The sequence below is a fragment of the Polyergus mexicanus genome, unplaced genomic scaffold, assembly GCF_030449975.1.
Source record: "Polyergus mexicanus isolate NDT 795.1 unplaced genomic scaffold, iyPolMexi1.0 SCAF_6, whole genome shotgun sequence".
Classification (NCBI taxonomy): Eukaryota; Metazoa; Arthropoda; class Insecta; order Hymenoptera; family Formicidae; genus Polyergus; species Polyergus mexicanus.
This window is the reverse complement of record NW_027223326.1, coordinates 8,067,548-8,087,966: the sequence shown is the minus strand read 5'-3', so window position 1 is coordinate 8,087,966 and position 20,419 is coordinate 8,067,548. Positions and strand designations below refer to the sequence as shown.

The 20,419-nt window shown below is 28.7% G+C and overlaps 1 protein-coding gene across 1 annotated transcript; it reads right to left on the bottom strand.

Moving 5' to 3' along the window:
- Positions 1-8,100: 8,100 nt before the first annotated feature.
- Positions 8,101-10,984, bottom strand: LOC138934221 (fatty acyl-CoA reductase wat). Its single transcript, XM_070297719.1, has 8 exons — positions 10,552-10,984; positions 10,066-10,159; positions 9,733-9,978; positions 9,505-9,650; positions 9,084-9,386; positions 8,685-8,969; positions 8,345-8,602; positions 8,101-8,263 (listed from the first exon to the last, which is right to left on the bottom strand). Exons 1-8 carry the CDS (start codon positions 10,719-10,721, stop codon positions 8,167-8,169), a joined length of 1,599 nt encoding a protein of 532 aa, XP_070153820.1. The 5' UTR covers positions 10,722-10,984; the 3' UTR covers positions 8,101-8,166.
- Positions 10,985-20,419: the final 9,435 nt, after the last annotated feature.

Below are 20,419 nucleotides of genomic sequence, written 5' to 3'. Positions count from 1 at the left end.
AGATTCGCACGCTCGTTCGTTATCCGTGCGCGTGTTGCACGCGACCTACGCACGTAACGCGTGCACGTATGCGCGCATGCCCGCGACGCAGCTTCTCAATATGTATATCGCGCACGTGCGACACCGCTGTAGTGTCGAGTAGCAATCTCTCGTATGCACGTGAACAGACGCTTCGTGCGGTAGGTGTCCATCAATCTACGCGACGAAGATAACACGCGTCATACAAAGATTTTTCACGTACAGTTTTCTTTCTTTCTTTGTTTCTTTTAGAACCAGCGGAGAGTAGCGCGTCAGACAATAGAGTAAAATAAAAAACGACAAGAGGGCAGACTGACAGACACAAATAAAAAGAGAACGGCAGAAAGAAAAGGAGTAGGAAAGACAAAGAGACGATGTTGTTATAAACTGGCCTCTCTCTCTTTCTCTCTCTCTCTCTCTTTAAGCACCTAAGCGCGACTCATCATACGGTTTGAAAACGGCGAGCGACGGTCGAGCGTGACAGGAAGGAAAATCACGAGGCGAGCGTGGTGATGGCGCGAGCGACAACGTAGGCCATCCGTTCGTGTCGGCAGCCGGGCGTGCACTGCCTTCTCGAGTCGTCGGTTGGTTCTCCATCCTCGACTTCGGCGTCTCCGGCTGACCGGCTGGCTGGCTGGCACGCTCGCTCGCTCGCAGCCTCCGCGCGTCGACCGGAGTAATCGTGATGACGGGGACCGACTTAATGATATCTTTGCGATAGAAGAATGGACAATCGATTAAGAGAAATATTTATTGGAATCAACTACTTTTCGAAGAACGCGACAGAAAGAAGGGGGAAGGAAGGAGGGAAAAATAAAAAGTCAATTACCTTTTTATCTTGTTGTCATTATTCAGAATCATTTGCATTTAATATCTCAATTAACGCTAAGGATCAATTCAATTTCTTATATTATATATTAATATGTAATTTAATTAATATGTATTAATATGTAGGATAAAGATAAACGTATCTAAACATACAAATCAAATTAAAACTTCTTGATTTGATTAATAATAATGACAATAATTAGCATTTATTGTAGAATTTATAATACTAAAAAATATGGAATACTAATCAGTGTTTCTAGTCTAGTAATAAAATAATATGGTGAAATTTAAATAAATTATATTTAAAATATGAATAAATGGAGATTAAAAAAGTATAGAAGAAATAATTCATTTTGCTTTACTCTATTCCGAATTTGATAAACTCTAAAATTATAAATGTTATAAATATATAATAAATATATAATATAAATATATTCTAATATTATGTAAATTATGAAAATTAATTGAAGATGAAAATTTCTGTATGCGGCTCGTATATTAATTCACGTCGAGCATAAAGCTTTTGACAATGTCGTAAATGTCGATAATATAAAAATGAAGAGAGATATCGAGAATATAACTTTTCCGTAGAAGAAGAAAAGTAAAGATTAGAAAAATGAAGAATTTATTTCAAAATTTAAGTATTATATTCATTAAACAGAGATTTTTAGACGCATTGCGGCATCTTTACGAAAGCATCACTATGTGCCTCTCTCTCTCTCTCTCTCTCTTGGCAACTGTTCTATAAAAGTTTCCACATCCAGCGCAAATTTATTGGCTAAGAAATCCAAACTTTTCAATTAAAATTCTTTTGGATGTAGGTGATTAAACATTGTCTTGATTCATTGCCTTTCTTTCGTTAATGATTTACAAAAGAAAAATAAACGATATAATAACGTGATTATTCGTGATGCATGTGACGTTTTCTTTCCCTTTTTTATTTAAATCGTGCGAGATGATGTAATACGCTACATCAGAGTTAGACCGAATAATATAAAATTATATTTACATAATACTAACGAAAAAAAAATACATTTACAAGACAGAGGAGTTAGATCAAGTCGCAGCTTACAATTAGTCGATTCCCTCTCTCGAGTCGTAATATAAAGATAAAAGGACAGAGAAGATCTGGTTAAATCATCGTTCACGTTAAACAACATTGGTGAAACTCGCCGTGAGTACATGATATATACCGTTTGGAACATAAAGACGATTATACAAAGCAACGCGAGAGGTCGAACAGAGAGAATCGTCGATCGCGGGACAGAGAATCTGCCGATGAATGGCCGCAAGCCGCGGATGTGGGTGTTGCTATAAGAATACTTCAGAGTGAGATCAATCCGGGATTTCTTTTCCTTTTCTACACGATGTGTGACCGAGATGTAGACGAATCAATGGCCACGCCTTTGGGAAACGGACGCTGCGCCGTTGCCAGCCGAAGACAAAGACGCCCACGTGCGAATTGTAATCTCCCTCGTGATCCGAAAAATACTTTAAGAAACTATCTCCGATAATTGCCGTACCGAGAAACTAAATATGACCGACTGAATATCGCCGTATTCCATTCCTCTCCTGTCCTCTTTCGCGAGAAATATGTATTGTATTGTTAGTCACACACACACATCGCGCGCGGCCTAAATTCTTTCTTGCCTATGCTTGCATACAGATGCATCAAATAATTTTCTCGATTTTATGCTTCTCAATTCGCGATATTATTATTTGAATATTATAATCATCAGAATGTATAAAATCAAAATAATTATATATAAATTATATAAAAATCACGTACATCTAGAATTCAAAGATCTGAAAATATCACGTTTATCAAGTTCAAGTTTATCAAAAATCTAGCAGACGACAAGTTTCGAGAATTGTCGTCCCCAGAAATCCAAAATATCATTATGAATTAAAATCCCAGTATTTGTTTCTTGCAGAACAACGTCCTTGCAACGAAGCGTGAATCCATTAGATGCGTGAGAATGTCCATAAATAAACGGTTGATGAATTATGCGCGAGAGAGGATCTCCCGAAGTGAGATGCAAATGTGCGATCATGACACATCAATTCGCGAATGGATCGAATGTAATAAATAAGTGGGGGAATTTTTGCATTATTGTCGCGAATCCCAGTCTTATTTGCACGTGATTGTTAGTATGCCAACGCTAAATGACTCGATAATAATTTGTGAAAACTTTAATAGGTCTTTCACGAATCCACACGTTACTTTTTATCTATCAAATACAATATAAGATTTTCTCCAAGCATCGAATCGACACGCTGTTCCGTTTTTAGATACTGATGGATATATTTTTTAGATATGCAAAGCAAAAAAAAAAAAAAATATCAAATATTTAATTTTGGCTGTTCTCTTACCTTTTCCTTAATATATTGTTACAAATTTCATATGACCGTGGATATATATGAATAAATTTGTCGTTTGCTACTGTGATTAGAGATTGAAATTGATTAGTAAGAAGCAACAGTCAATTTTTAGTATGAAATATATGTCATTATTTGTGCATGTTTAGGAATTAAATATTTCTGTGTACTCTTGAAATTTAGATTATATAATAAAAAATATGGAAACAGTAATATTTTTAAATCTATACAATGTGTTTCGATATTCATTGCCAGTACTGAAAATCTATAGTTTAGTTCACATGTACACTATAGATTTTCAGTACTGGCAGTGAATATCGAAACACAGCCTATGCATGATATCGAAACACAACCATAATGGTTGCATAACAAAAAATTACAAATGTTTAGTTGTCTATGTTAGTAAAAACATGAACAAATAGAATATTTATAAAATAATATTATAAAATATTATATAAGATTTGTGGGAGTTTTTTAGAAGAATATTATAGTAAGAAAAGTGAATTCTATTCTCATGCTGCCATCTATCTCTTCTCAGAAGACTACATAATTCTCTTACATGCCAGTAGATAGTAATATAAAAAGACATTAACGCTGCTTATCAAACAATAAATATTTTAATCCTGCCATTGTTAATTATTAACTAATTTTTTTATCGTTATCTTAATGATTATAGATTCCTAAAGAATATATTATCAATTCAAACTCTCGATTATGTGAAACAAACTTGCTTTTTACGTATTATCAATAATTTACTGTGTTTCATTTAAATTTTTAAATTATATATAAAACAGATGACGCTTACTGGGATTATTATATAATAGTAACATGCGAAAGTTAGAATAGTATATTTTTTTATAAAATATTTGAATATCTTGTTTTAAAAATTATCTTAATATTTTTTTGTCCATGCGACGACTTTATTATTATAAATCAATTTTGATTTTTGGAGCAAAATAATTCTAAATATTTAGATTTTACAATTTTATAACTTGAATCGTTCTTAACACTGCTAATATATATTAACCAATATTGCTAATAATCATTATGAATCGTCGATAATTTATTAGCGGCAGGTATATTGCATGTTGTCGATTGCCATTATTTTGTATATATCTCACTAATAAAAAATATATACATTGTCCTTTATATATAACAATATTATTTTCAATCTCAGATTTTTATATTTTATCGTTAATCGTGCATTTTCTTATTAACTACAGCATACACTATTTTTTTTATCGTTATCTTAATGATTATTATAATGACATTCATACCTTGTGTTGTTAAATGGCAAATGACGCACTATGAAGACAAACTTTGCTAAACTCCTGTATCTGGATAATAAATACAATGATAAGTAATATTGTACGTGTACGCGTATGTTGTGGGCTTCGATTATGATTGAAATTATACATGGTAAACGAATATTATGAATATCGTTGATTTATTTATTTATCGCGTTTGTTTGCAAATTTTAAATTGATCTTATAATTTAATTGATTCACATCGAAGCTCTATATCTTTTGTTGTTTGAATTTTTTTGAAAGTCTGCGCAAAATGCGCCGATAGTGCAAGTACTTTCTTCTAACAATTAAGAAACGATTGTTAACTTTATTAACGACTCTTTTAATCGCAATTATTTACATTATGTAAAATTTATTAAGTTTTATAATTGTATGTTGATTATTAATAATAAATATCGCGTAATTAATCGTCGCTAAAGTGTCTTGTCTAGTCTAAAATTTTTAGACTAAAAATTTTATTATTAAAATTTTCTAGAAACAATATTTTTTCTCATATATAAATGTAGTAAAGATTTATCTATTGCATATAGAGAGTTTATTTAATCGCATGCTAAAAGCGAATTACATTTCAATATGCTAATGCTGTTTAATCATTGATGCATATAATTTTCCATCTATTTCTATTGTTTGCAAATTAAGGATGATATTCAGAAATGAGGTTGCAATTTAGTGGTATAATTCTGTTTCGATATGAATGCTCTTAATCGATTTTATTTTGCAATAATAAAAATCGCAGATGAAACAAAATGATAGATGGGAATAATTTAATTAATAGTGGGCAAAGAATCCTGTTTTTTGAGTGAAAATAGCGTTAAGCGAAGCGTATCTATTGTTACGTGCTTATTTTCAAATAATTAAATAATATAATTAATAAAAAATTAATTAATAATAAGAAGATATATAAATTAAAACCATAATTTGATATTGATATTGCTTAAAATACTTGATACCTCTTTTGTTTCAACAATAAAAATAAAGTGAAAGCAATTTACATATTTTAAATATCTTTTATATTGTACATTATATTTTAAAAATAGGAAGAAAATTATTAAGAAAATTACATGCGCATATACGCAAAAATATTTCAATAATAACTTATTATCGCTGTCCTTAATATATATTAGAATGATAATTTTATATTACAAGCGCATATATGCAAAAATATTTCAATAATAACTTATTATCGCTATCATTATGACGTATATATCAGAATGACAAAACGTTACATGCAGTTAATAAGATATTAATAAATCCATTATATTTCTCTATATTTTTGATCCACAATTACGAATCTAGCATCACGGATATGTACACGGCAAGAAAAATTTTGCCTACCATAGCTAATCATGGTTTGCAAAATAAATTTCTAAACTGCAGCAAAACGGTTTGCTGTTGCATCTAATAAATAAGTATTACAGCTAAGATGTTACACCTAATAAATAAGTGTTACAGCTAAGATGTTCGCTGTGCATATATTACGACTCTAAATTTAATTACCACACGCAGTTTTTAGCTACGGCAGCTAATTCTTTTTTCCGTGTATCAACCGGCCGTTTTACCGTGGCAGATTGAAAAGTCAATCTGACCACGTAGTTTCACCGGTTCTAAAATGGATGCAGTTAACGCTATTGTACTAGCTTGATTTATAGCAATCAGACTTATTTAAAAAAATTTTCTCAAACGTACATATACACGTTTTAAATGCAAGAAAAAGAATATTTGAGGAAAAAAGATATATCACTAAAGTTATCTTATCTGTACGTAGATATAATTTAAACATGCTTATTTTTTCATAAAGCATTACAACGATAATTTTACATTACATTATGTTATAATATATTATTAATCGTGCATATTGCAACATGACGTAATGTGTTGTAACTTGTAAAACTATTATAAAAACGGCATTTGCGTATCATAAATTAGTTATGACATAAATGAGTCAGCGATAACAATTATGGTAATAATACTTTCCGAAACTAATGATATTCTCACCTCCAACATCACATCCCGGATGTTTTATCGAACCAAGAAAAAAAGGAATTGTAAGAGGTCATTTTTAATGAAAGCGTAATAAAAAAATTTAAATAATTTAAAAATTTTTACACAAAAAAAAATTATATTTTGCATGAATGATTTTATTTTTTAAATAAAAATAGTTTAAAAATGCTTTATTATTATTATAATGGCAAGTGTCAACCTAATCAAACTATGTAAAAACGTAAAAAATGTTTCCATAATATTTGTAAAATTATATCGTAAATTTTATATATTATGATTCTGAACATACTTTCCTTAACGCTATAAGAATACACATATCATACAAATTAATATATAGATGAAATTCAAAATCCAGAAATATATGTATTATTTTGATATTACATATATACATTCTCTCTTTTATATATAATATTTAAAAAATAACATAATTTTCTATATATATAAATATTACAAAATAAATAATAAACGCTGATATCTGAAAAATGCCAAACTTCGTAGAAAGTTAAAATGTTTCATTAATCTATTATACGTATTAGTATTGTATAGTATATTCGATTTTTACCGATTGTTTTTGATTTTTAATCATTAAATACAAATTTTTTATAGAAAAACATATGAAACAGAAAGAGAAACATCGTAATTATTATTCAGAATATAATATGCGCAGCATAATACGCAATTTTTTTACATTTCCATTGAATTATGTACATTTATAATTTGCTTCAATATCAATCTGTTACATAATATCGTAAATCCATGAATAGGTCACGTCATTTTATAAGAAGAACCGCTGACATTTTTTTTATAAAAAAAATATTCTAAATAACGTTATAAATATCCATTCTTTTAAATAAAAAGTGTTTAAACAGAAGTCTATTCTGATTTCGAAGTTTATGTATTGTCATATTTGTTGATATATAATTAGCGTATCTTTCACATTAACATAACATGGTATTTAGTTTAGTTATCTTTTACACATTTAAAATATAAATTATTAACAAAATAATTTAATAAAATAAAATAAAATACAATATTGCATATATAGTTTTCTTTTATTTATTGATTATTATTGATTTATTATTTTTCTCTTTTTCTTTGTTTGTATATATAATATGTGGTAATTATTATATATTTGGTTTCTAGATAAGCAATTTAGTATTAATACATACGGATAAATAATAGAAAAAATACAAAGTTATAGCAATCAATATGGTATCAAGTATGATATGAAGGAATTGAAAGAGAAGAATTATTACAATTAAATAGTATAATGTTTAATAAAATAATAGCTTAACTTTTTATTTAAAAATTCATTAAAAGTTTACATACATTCTTATAACACTTTTTTTGGTTTGTTAAATATTCAGTGTTTAAATCTACGTTTTAAACTCTAATGAAAAACAAGATGAAGGTTTTTTTTAGGTAAATAATTAGCGATTACACACGCAAGAGTATAAAAAGAATATGCATCAATGATTTATTTTTCTCAAAAAATGCAGAATGTAAGGACAATGTAAAAAAACGTAAAAACATACATTTATTTGTTTGTCATTTTATTTTATTTTTTTTTTTACTATTGTAATTTATTTTTGCCATTAAAACTCCAACTTAACAAGAATGAAAATTTTATAAATCAAAATAATGATATTATGCGAAATATTAAGCTTAGAATACCCCATATTAACAAAATCGAAAAAACGGTTATTAGTGTATAATGAGCAATCTTTAGCCTGAAAAAAAAAAAAAATTCATTATACATACATTTGCGAGATGAAAATTACAATAAAAATTCACGCAGAAGCAATACTCACTTCCTGTATTTCACTCGTCCTTTTTCTACAGTATCCAAAGGATCGTTCATTAAGTATATGCGCATACCAGGAATCATATGTTTAAGATATGATTCCCAGTCTAGATCCTCCATGTTAAAGTCGAAAATCTGGCGATCAGCTGGATTCATGCGTTCCCAGAGGTTTATAACAGCATCGTTGCAGAACCGCCATTGTTGTGATGAAAAGTACGATATCACGGAGTTAAATTTGTCTATCTTCGAATATGCTTTTCGTAGTCTGTAAATCGTAAAATTTGTATTTTTGCAAGAATTCTTCATTATATAAAATAGATAAAATCGATGAAATTTTTTTTTCTTACATAGGTTTTCGACCGGTAAGGAACAACAGAATATCACCTATAACAGCAGGTATTTTATGCAGCAATATTAGGCAGACTTCATGTACGAATTTGTATCTGTTTAGCACGAGCATATAATACCAAACAACGTGCGTGCTTACTACTTGCATGCCGTAAACCTTATTCAAATTCAGAAATCTTTTCCAAGTGAGGGGATTTTGACATATTGATACATAGTTGTAAATCGGCACTCTTTCGGTTTCTGGTGTCTCCGGATTCGCGTTTTCGATACTGAGTAGATCATTTCTGTAACGGAAAATATATATTACAGGTAATAAAATTATTCAAATATATATATATATATATATCTTATATGTAAAGAGTATTTAAAAAAATCTACTTTTGGTAATATAAACTTACTTTCTTTTGACGAGGTCCCAACTTGCGACGATGAAGTGAGAAATGACATAATCGGCGGGCACTAATTCTGCTATATTTTCAGGTGGGCAATGCAAAGTACGTAATAAACCCATAGCAGCACCCATGACTACGCCTGCCGCTCCGTATACATTGTTAATCCACCCAGGCATTGGCTCCTTTGCCGTTGATATTATAACTGATGGGCGTACGATGCAGGCCGGAATTCCAATACTGTATTGCCGCACAGTATCTTCAGCAATTGCTTTTGTAAAAGTATATGTATTCGGCCATTTATCTATTAATCTGCACATACATACATCAATGAAAGATAAAGATGGTAAAAAAATATTTATTGTATTCTTATATCAATGGAACGGATTTAACTTTTTTAAATTTTTAATTTTTTTGAAAAGGCGCTTACGTCGGCGTTAATTTTTCCAACTGTTCATCGTTCAAAATATCGAGTAATGTTAAAATTTTATCCGTTTCAATAGGTGGAGGATAAAACTTTTCTTCAATGAAATCGTATATGCAATGAGAAAATGCGGTAGATATATATATAAAAGCCTGAAAAGTAATTGTGTAATCAAAATTGCGTTTTTGCAATCATAAAAATGAATCTCGAGAATAAAATGTATTTTTTATATACCTTAAAATCTGGCATTTCTTTCGCGAGGAGAAGCATTTGTTTTGTTCCTTTCACGTTTATATCGACTGCAAGTCGAATGGATTCGTTAAATCGTACAGTTGCTGCTCCGTGGAAAATTATATTTGTATCTAAAATAAGTTTTCGATTTTCCGGTGATAATCCGAGATCTAATTTGCTTACATCGCCTTCTACCATCATTATTTTGATGCCAAAATTGGGCTGCTCTTTCTTTAGTCTGTCATAAACCTAAAAATCCAAAATATAGAAAAAATTATATGTATATATAGTATATATGTCTTTCATTCAATTATGTAAATATTTTTTTTATATTACGGGATTGTTGAAATGCTCTTTGAACCGCTCTTCTGGTGATTTTTCTTTCTTTGCTCTCATTAATATGTATATCTTCTCTATATCTGGGCAGCATCTGTAAATGTTTTATCTATTTTTAATAATATTTTCGACAAGTATCTATATTACTTGATTTACGATTATATCTATAATTTATTAATATCTGAACAATTACATTATATTAAACATTATATATATATATTAGAGTTCTATCACTAAAAAAACTTATATTTTGGAAAAATTCATTTGTAGGTAGAATTTTTTTTTTAAATAAAATAATATAATATAATTTAGTGATAGAGATTATGTGTGTGTAATTCTAATAATGCATTATTTATTATAAAAAGAAATTATTGAAATGTCCAACTCGAAAAACTATTTCATATTACGTTTATGTCTTAATAAATTATTTTGCACATTATTTGTACATTGCACTAAAGATTTTCATATAAAAAAAAAAGTACTTACCGCAATAACTTTTCTATTAGAAGTATACCGAGGAAACCTGAAGCACCTGTTAGAAAAACTTTACAACCCGCGAAGAATTGAGGGATTTCGCTTTGATAATCGCTAGCGTCCTTTGCCGGAGAATCCGACATATTCAACATATCCTCAACGTAACTTCTTTTTTGCGCCATTCTGTTGTTCTATGTAGCAAGAGTTTTTATCAATTTTCGTAATTCTCTTTGCAACTCTTATGAAGTCGGAGTAAAAATCCACAATTTCCAATAATTGACACGATACTTGATCACTAGTTTAACGAACTGATGAATCTTCTATCAATTTTAATTTTCGCAATGTATAAGCATGCTTCTTCTGGAATGTTTCCTTAAGATATATCTAGAATGGTTTCCCTTGAAATAAACGATCTCGTAGTAAACGTGACGACAACTGCATTTCTACTGACATGATAAGAAAATGCAAGAGTATAAAAAGGTAATTGAAAGGCAGAAGGAAGGGGAACATTAATTCTTTAACATTGAATAAATGCATAGTGAACGGAATAGCAAGAGAAGGGAATACTTATTTAAGAATAGGAGGGCAAAAAGGCTGCGTTGTTTATCGTATTTTAATGATTACTATGACTAAGCAAAAGAACCTTACCCACACACACACACACACGCGCGCGCGCGCGCGCGCGCAAATACGTACGTACGTACATACATGTATATGTATCTTATGCTTTAATTTGTAAAAATTTTTCTAAAATACGTTTATAATATGTTTATAATACGTTAAATATATTTATAATTTAGTTAAAAATATATGATTGAAAGTATTTTTCATCTTATATAAAACATTTTTATTAGCAAAAAGTTATTTAACTTTTTTAATGTATAATGAACTCTGTTTTCACATAATATTCATAATATATATTGATATATTCCAAAATGCATTTACGTAAAAGCAATCTATAAAATATAAAAATTGAAATAATTAAATTTGAAAGATAAATAAAAGTTAGAGAATAAATAAAAATAAAATAAGAAAAATATATGTAAAAATATATACCTATATGTATGTATGATTGTATGTATATATATTTATATATAATACATATATGCGTATAATAGTTATTATACATCCTCTTTCCTCGTAATTCACAAAAACATATTAAATGAAGCATGACATGCAAAATAAAAATTTATACATTATATTAAACTCGTTTGACCTAACCAGTTTAACTCGCAATAAATTAAAATAAATAGGTCCTTTTAAATAAATAGTGTAATGTTTTTATTATTATTTTTCTAGTCTATAGATTGCATTGTCCAATGTAAGCGTTACCGAAAAAAATTTTTTCACAAAAAGCATGATATAATAATTTTATTTATAAATGAAGAATATATCTGAACTCTATAAACTAATTCGTTTACAATAAATGAATTGAAAAATAAGATTAGAGCATAAATATTATCATACAAAATTAAGTTAGAAAAACAGATGTGATGCTGATTTTATGAATCATACGACTAAATTATAGACTGATCGGAAATATTTTAACTTTAAAAAAGAAGCTAAACAGGATTATATAAAATGGGGTCAAAAGAAATTGTAGAACGACATAACGCGATCGTAGAGTAAAATTGTTTTTACAGTAACTAGAATATTATAAAATACGCGCTATGCATATCATTTATTTCTTTACGCCATGTATTATTTGATAAATTACAATTAAAAATCTCAAATTTAGAAGAGAAATATCAAACTATAAAAATTTGGCGTAAAATGATAATATTAAATTAATTTAAACAAATAATTTCTTAATCAAACTATAATAGATAATAAGATAAATTTTATTCTCAAATAGCAACTGTACGTCTTTTGATGTCAAAATCATGTGCGTTTGGTAGCTGGATTAATTAAATGAATATTTATATTTTATAGAAATTACGCATATCGCAATTGAATATTACAATTATTATCAATTTATTTATTTGTCACATAGATTCGCGAAATTTAAACCGCGATTCATCTTATGATTTAATCATTAGCTCGCATTAAAGATTCATCATCTTTTTTGCATCGTTATTTTCTTGAGGAAGTTTTTTAGAATGTTTAGCAGACCGTGCAAAATTTTCCGTCATTATTTTCTCTTATAATAGAGAAGGATATAATCCATAAATTTATTAATGATTCTGTGGTCGCAATTGCTTGTGTTACATAAAGCTTAAAAAAATCAATATAATAACGTCTCTCATTATTGATAATAAATATCTCATAATTATCGTTTATAAAAGCCTGTCTAGTTTAAAAATTTATAATAAATTCTGTATTATATATTATTTCGCGCATGTCAAAGATATTAGTATAATAAAATATTTTATCTTATATACTCTCTAAATACTTTATCTTATTTTTAATTACACATTTTGTATTAAATTTTGCATTACAGTTTGTATAAATATATTATACGAAGGAAATAAAAGGCACTCAAGAGTCAACGCGGTAATTTGTGCGAATATGTTTTATTACAATCAAATTATATTGATATTTTGACTTTTGTGATAGACAAAATCACAAAAGTACGTTTCTCTTTTTTGGACCATCCTCAGCGCAGTTACAAAGTATATGAAATATATTATATCAAAAACGTGACAGTAATAATACGCAGAACAAGAGTGAGTCATCCATATTGTAAAATGGTAAATGTTATATAAAATAATTTCGAGAAAGAGACTGTCCGATAAAATATACTACATTAAAAAATAATTATATCGAACTTGAGTGAGTCACCCATATTATACAGAAGGCAAATGTTACATACGGATGTTCGAGATAGAATTTAATAAAATTTTGTAATATATTTTGTGTGTATATATTCTGTAATTAAATATATTATATTTTATATATCTATATTGTATTTTTTGTTTTATAAAGCAAAATAAACAAATCTTTATATAAGCAGATACATGATTACATCATAATGTGCGCTCGATGTATTCGAGCATATCTGCTTTAAGCTGACACGCAGTTATGCAACGCATGTAGCTCGACAAATTTGGGCATATCTGCTTTAAACAGGCATGCGGCTATACAATGCACATGTGAGCTTGATATATGTTGAGGCATATCTACTTTAATCAAGCAAGCGATAGATTTTTATTAGAAAACAATTAGAAAGTGCACATGGAGTAATTAATGTCTGTATAACATAAAGTCAAATTTCAAAAAAACAAAAATCACGCGACAAAATTTAATAAATTAAAGAACAAGAAATATTATATAAGTTAATAGATCTCGAGTTATACAAATAAAAATTAAATTATAAAATAGAAAGCGCTGATGTTTCAATCTTGGATTGGACTTTCTTCAGCGTTGAAAAAAAAGATTAAAATAGCAAACGATCAATAAATAAAAAATCTATTAAATTAGATATTAGATTTCTATTAGATTTTTTATATTGTTCTATATTTGCATTTATTCCCATATATTTAAAGACCGAATATAACAATTTGTATTTATAATATAACAAAACATAATAAAAAAGCGAACTGTTTTAATAAATTACCTAAAGACTGCGAGGGGTACAAAAATACATGAAAAGGTACGAATCTTGATGCACAGAGTGTAGTACAATACATATTTTTGCTTCGACGACTGTTCCCCGAGGGATATAAATGAATGAATTTTCCTAATTTTTCGATCATTGATAAAGAGGTGTTCTTGTATTTTATTTCAGCGATATCATACTTATTTGCTGTGTAAGCTGTTTCAGGATTGTTAATGAAAGAGTGTGCTACTTGTATAGATAACATTAGAGACATAGAAAATATAGAAACCGAACATATACTCGTGGGATAGGCGAGAGGAATGAAGCCACTGCGATGCGACGAGATAAATTGTGCCTAAATTTGATTGGCTATTATATTGCGCAAGTTTGTTTATTATTCTGTCTCTATGGATAGCACAGATTTTATATGCATTCTATAACTACGCACAAATTCTGAATTGCGTTTTTCAAGGAATATATAATAATGAATAAAGCAGTTAAAAAATAAAACTTTCTAAAATTAATCCTTGATTTTGAAGATGTGTTAATTGCATTATGTTTATTATATTTGTCAATTACAAAATTATATTCAAATTTTGAAAAATCGAAACTTATAATGTAAATACATTGTCATATTAAATGCAATATTAAATATATATAAAGATTGTTAGCGCAATTATTAATTTTATTTATTGGAATGCTAGTTAGGCTGATTCTTTATTTTTTCTACATTGTATTATATATAATTGATACGATAAAAATAAAAATAAAATATTTGATTAATTTTATAATTTTTCGTATTCTTAGAATGTAAAGTTGTCAAAGTTCAAAGAGCATGCAAACGAGTTGGTTGTTACCTGCCAATGGTATTATACTGAGGAATTAATTAGTATTTGTACAGCAGAATGCTCCTTCTTACAGAAAGTGATAAATATTTTATTATCTTATTATATCAACAGTGATAGACAAAAAAAAATATATATACATATATATATATATATATATGCACTTATATATGCACACCGGGCATGAAAATATAAATTTGCAAATATTCGCATAACTTCAAAAAAATTTTTTTTTAGCTAAAAATTTTTATTTAAGTATTTAATAATATTGTATTAATATTTTTAAAAAATGATACGAGGCATATATGCTTTTAGCATAGTTTTTAGACAATTTTACAAGTGTGTTAAAGCGATCTGTAGTGTTGTTTCATCAAAATATCTTTTTATTTAAAAATAGCACGCAAAAATTGTCAGCGTGTCTTTTTCTGACGTCATGATTCCAATATGATCGCGGCATGTACCCAGAAGCTTATTAAATGCTTTTTATCGACGAGGATATTTTCTTCCTTGACATTTGCGACCTTCCGCGATGCAAAGTACTACACATGTATTATTGATAAATATTTATCAAGACAAATTAATTCTATATTTTCATATAATATTACAACATCATAAAAAAATAGTGTTTCAAGTAATATACATTGAGCTAGACAATCAAATTATGACTGATCAATGAAAATATAGTTGGCTACTATCGCATTATATAGTATACATTTAAGTTTATCATTTACAGTTTTTCCAATTTATAATTAGCTAATTATGTAAAACTAATATAGTTTTTATCAGTTAATAATGTTGCATTTACTACCGGAGGCAATATTGACTTTGAACCATTTTTTAAGCTTTATAAACTATCTTACGCATTGCATACATAACTAACTAATTATAAATAATTTCTTAGTTTATTATTAATTATAGATTATTAGTTAGCTAAGATAGATAAGATTTAGTCATTATTAGTTAGTTAAGATAGATAAGATACTTTATGAAACTTGCAGATGCGCCTTCGATATTACGATCAAAGATATTTATTTAAACGCAGATACGAAAGACGAGATAGAAAGAATCAAAGGCTGGTTAATAATGTAATAAATATAAATATATTTGTGTATAAAACAATAATAAATAAAGGCTCTTTTAAACGTAACACGCAAACAGAGACAAAGGCAATAAGAGCCACGCGCGGAAATTATAGCGCGATATATTTTATTTTATTTTAATAACTATGAGTCAAAGAGAGTACGCGTACATTTCGATCCCTTCTTCCGATCATCTTCAGCGCAAACAATAATAAATTAAATACAAAAATGTAAATAAAAATACATAAAAAATAAATAAAAATCGCAATCGCAGTAAAAAATCAAAAATTAAAAGCCAAGTCAAGATGATGTCTCTCACGTCATTGTTCCCAAACAAACGTCTTAGGGACAAGTTCTATTGTCTTATATCTGTTTTCTGCGTTCATCTCTCTAATTATCAATTAATTGCGTGCACCGTTTTCTACTGTCCGTTATACAAAATTATAAGTTACATCTAGCTCTCTGAAACAATTTTTGTCTCTCATGTCGTTTTTTACCATGTGTGCTCCGATGCTCTCGTTGCAGGTCTCATCCAACTCAAAAATGTTAATTTCATTGAGATTAATTAAATCATCTACCTCTTGGCTTATCAACCGAGAAGCGACGCAATTATGATGCGCTGTGTCGCAGTGGATCCCGCACCTCTAATAAATTTTACGTGGGAACAATGACGCGAGAGACATCATCTTTACTTCGTTTTTAATTTTTGACTTTTTACTGCGACTGCGATTTTTATTTATTTTTTATGTATTTTTATTTATATTTTTGTATTTAATTTATTATTGTTTGCGCTGAAGATGATCCGAAGAAGGGAAACGTACGCGTACTCTCTTTGACTCATAAGTTATTAAAATAAAATAAAATATTGTACATTGCGTTATAATTTCCGCGCGTGGCTCTTATTGCCTTCATTTCTATTTGTTTGTACTAAATGTTTATTTAAAGTTTGATTCCGAACTCTTGGACCGACCGACTGACAATGAGTGCATTCGAGATCTCAATTCGCGACTATATCATAATTCGAATCTTGATCTTTCAATTTTTAGAATTAATCAATAATCGCCGAGTTGTTTGTCATGAATATGATTAATTGATACGTCAAGCGGAATAAAAATTATTGAAGGAAATTCAAAGTTTTTGTGCTCGGACAGAATATCTCGATCTTTAGAATGTTTGAGAAGCGAAAATAATAATTTATGTTTATGAGTGCGACCACGATTACAGATCTACGATATACTCATTGGAAATTCGAAGAAGAAGGATGGATATAGGACGCATTATACGTCTTTATGTTAGATTTTGTTGATTAATCTTTTTGTTGCTTATTGATTTATCGCTGAATAGCGATCCGCGAATACAAGATGCTCTCGTCGAGCGAGAAGTGCACACAAGAGAGTCAACATATACAATAAATTATTCGGATACCTCAATCCACGTCATCTCGGCGTGTAACATTTCACAATTATTTTACTTAGAAATCGTGCGATTCTAGCTTACAATTCCATGCTTACAATAAATCGCCTTATTCTTATGATCTTAATGCCACGACAGACCGCGTTGACTTTTCGCCGACTCCTCATTTTGGCAATTCTCCAACTTCTCGATAATACAAGCATACAATTAGCATGCGACTAGCCCATGCTGCCTAGTTGTTACATATAATTATATACAATTTAATTTAATGAATATGCCATTTTCTCAACCAAAGCTTGAAAAATGCTTCAAAGTCAATACTGCCTCTGATAATAAACGCAATAAATTCATGATATTTAGTTTTCATTTTAGTTTATAATCAGCTAGAGAGAAATGCAATGCGTTTATAAATGTTATATTTACGTGCATCTCTGTGTAACACCACTTCATGTGTTCATAATATGGTAAATTGGCAATATTTTTTCCATTGATACTAAATTAGGAATCTATAAGAATCGAAACGTGATAATTAGTGTGCAAACTTTTTTTGTTGCTTGATTCCAATAACAAGTATGCATAAATAAGTTCAAAAGTTAAAACTTTTTTTACATAATATATGATTTGCGACAAAATTCAAGAGAGAATTCTGTTTATTATATGTATATGTGACATATAAAATATAAACGACATGTATTTTTTATATGATTATTCTTTAAATATTTTTTATTCAATCAAATTAATAGAATGTTAGTTGTCAAGAACATGATCCTGAGTAACTTTTCCTTATAACTTAACCGGCGGTCTTTTATAGTTTCTGAGATATTTAAAGTTAACATTTGGATAATAATATAGAGACAGAGAGATACCCCCGATTTCTATAATTTTGTAAATTATTAAATAAGTAGAGAAAAGTGTTCTGAGTAATATCCCGCAAGAATTAAATAGTGGACGATATTAGTTTAGAAGATATAACAAATTCAAGTTTTTTTTTTTTAATGCTTTTCTTTCGATATTATAAACTGATATTAAGAGCACTCGTGTTTATGTATGTTATACTAGTCTGTTTATAATCTTCTAAGTAAACAAGTTTTTATTTACATTATTTGAAACATAGCTACATGATTATTGATATTTTGTCAACAATCGGGTTCACTTCCTCGCAGTTCGTTGAAAGCTTTCAATATGCAACTACGCGAATTTCTGAGCCTCGTTGAGAATAATAATAAATTAATAAATTTTTTGACACAGCGAAAAGTTATTCGCGCACAAATTAATTGCAGCAAATAAATAATGTTAACTTTTTTTATTATTTGTTAATTGCTTGGAATAATTATATATTAAATGCGTAAGTGGAAAAGGGCAATTTTTGGTAATTGTGCAGAATAGAAGAGGCAGCAAAGTCAGTGTTGCACAATTGTTGCATGAATGAGAAACTATATGCGTGGACGCAGTGGGGGGGGGGGGGCTCCACTTCCGGAAGATAAATACAACCTAACTCAAATCTATTTCTGATTTAAAACTAAAATTTGGTTTTGCATACGTCATTATCAAATATAATGGCGGGGATCAATCAGCTCAATAAGATAAACTTATGTTTTACTAAGTACTGCAAAATATCTTTATGCACATGTAATATAGATAATTATTTCTAATCGAAAAGTTTCAAATTGTTTGTTTGACAAGTTTGGAGAATTTTGAGAGTTTCATATTATACCCGACAAATTTCATATTACACCCGTTAATTTTTTTTTAACAAAACAGCTTATCAATAATTGCAAATATCTACAAAAGCAATACTTCTTAGTTTATTTTCAAGAATAATGTAATGTTGTAGACATTCTCGAATATTGTATGCGCGCGCAATCATTTTAATTGACATTTTTTTTATAATCTCAAACTTTGAAAGATGTAAAATTTTAATAAGCGCCAATAATTTTTAAAGTATTCAAAAACAAGTGAAAATTGATGATCACTCTTACCCAGCTCAATGTCGCCCGCTTAAAGAATCTCGTTTAACCAGATATAGGATAGCAATTTTTTCAATTGAGAAGGAAGTGATAAAAAAACTCGATTACAAAGATATTATAGAAATAGCAAAGGTTAAGGACAAAAAACATAATTTTCAAAAATTGCTTTTATTTTTTTTTTTTTTTTTACAAAACGTATTATTAAGAAAAAAGATATAAAATATATTAACCCTCGACAATATTAAAACAAATATAAAAATAAAAAATATATATAAAAATTTTAAAATATAAAAGATAAAAATGCAAAAAAAAAAAAAAAAGAAAACAAAAAGAAGGGAACCATTATTTTGCTACATTCTCGTCGTGGTTCTGAATAGCGCTAAAAACAGGAATTTTTGAGGCTACCTTTTTATTTGCCTTTGCAAGTTTGCGTGAGGGCACGCGAGCGAATTCCAGCGTAAGACAGTCATAACGGTACCGAAAAACTTAAAAAAAAAAAAGTAAAATGAATGCAGCCTATATGATATTAAATATCGCCAAAATTATTGATTTAAATATTTCTATTAAATAAAATATTGCTTCGAGCTTTCAGTGCGCAAAAGTCTAATCATTAAGACAATTAATACATCTTTATGCGCTTTTTTTACAGATTTCTTTTATCATACCTGTAATAACAAATATTTTGCACATCCATAGATCGATTCAATATCCATTTGAATAAAGTCTGTTCAAAGTCTTCGAAGTAAAAAGCTATCAATCTCTCGTTGTTTGATTTGTTCCTGCCAGTGTGCTGTGTGAGGTTGAACATACGTTGCGCAGATTTCTTGAGACTTAAAGAAATCTGGCAATTTTAAAAAACAGATTTTTTTCGGTGTGATAAACCAGTCTTAATATTATGGAATCCAAAAAAAAAATGAATTTATATAAGTACTTATATATTAAATATGTATGTAAGATTAATAAATATTCAAAATTTGGCGCGATTGTATATGCGCATATACAATCGCGTTAATTTATGGATATAATTATATATGATCA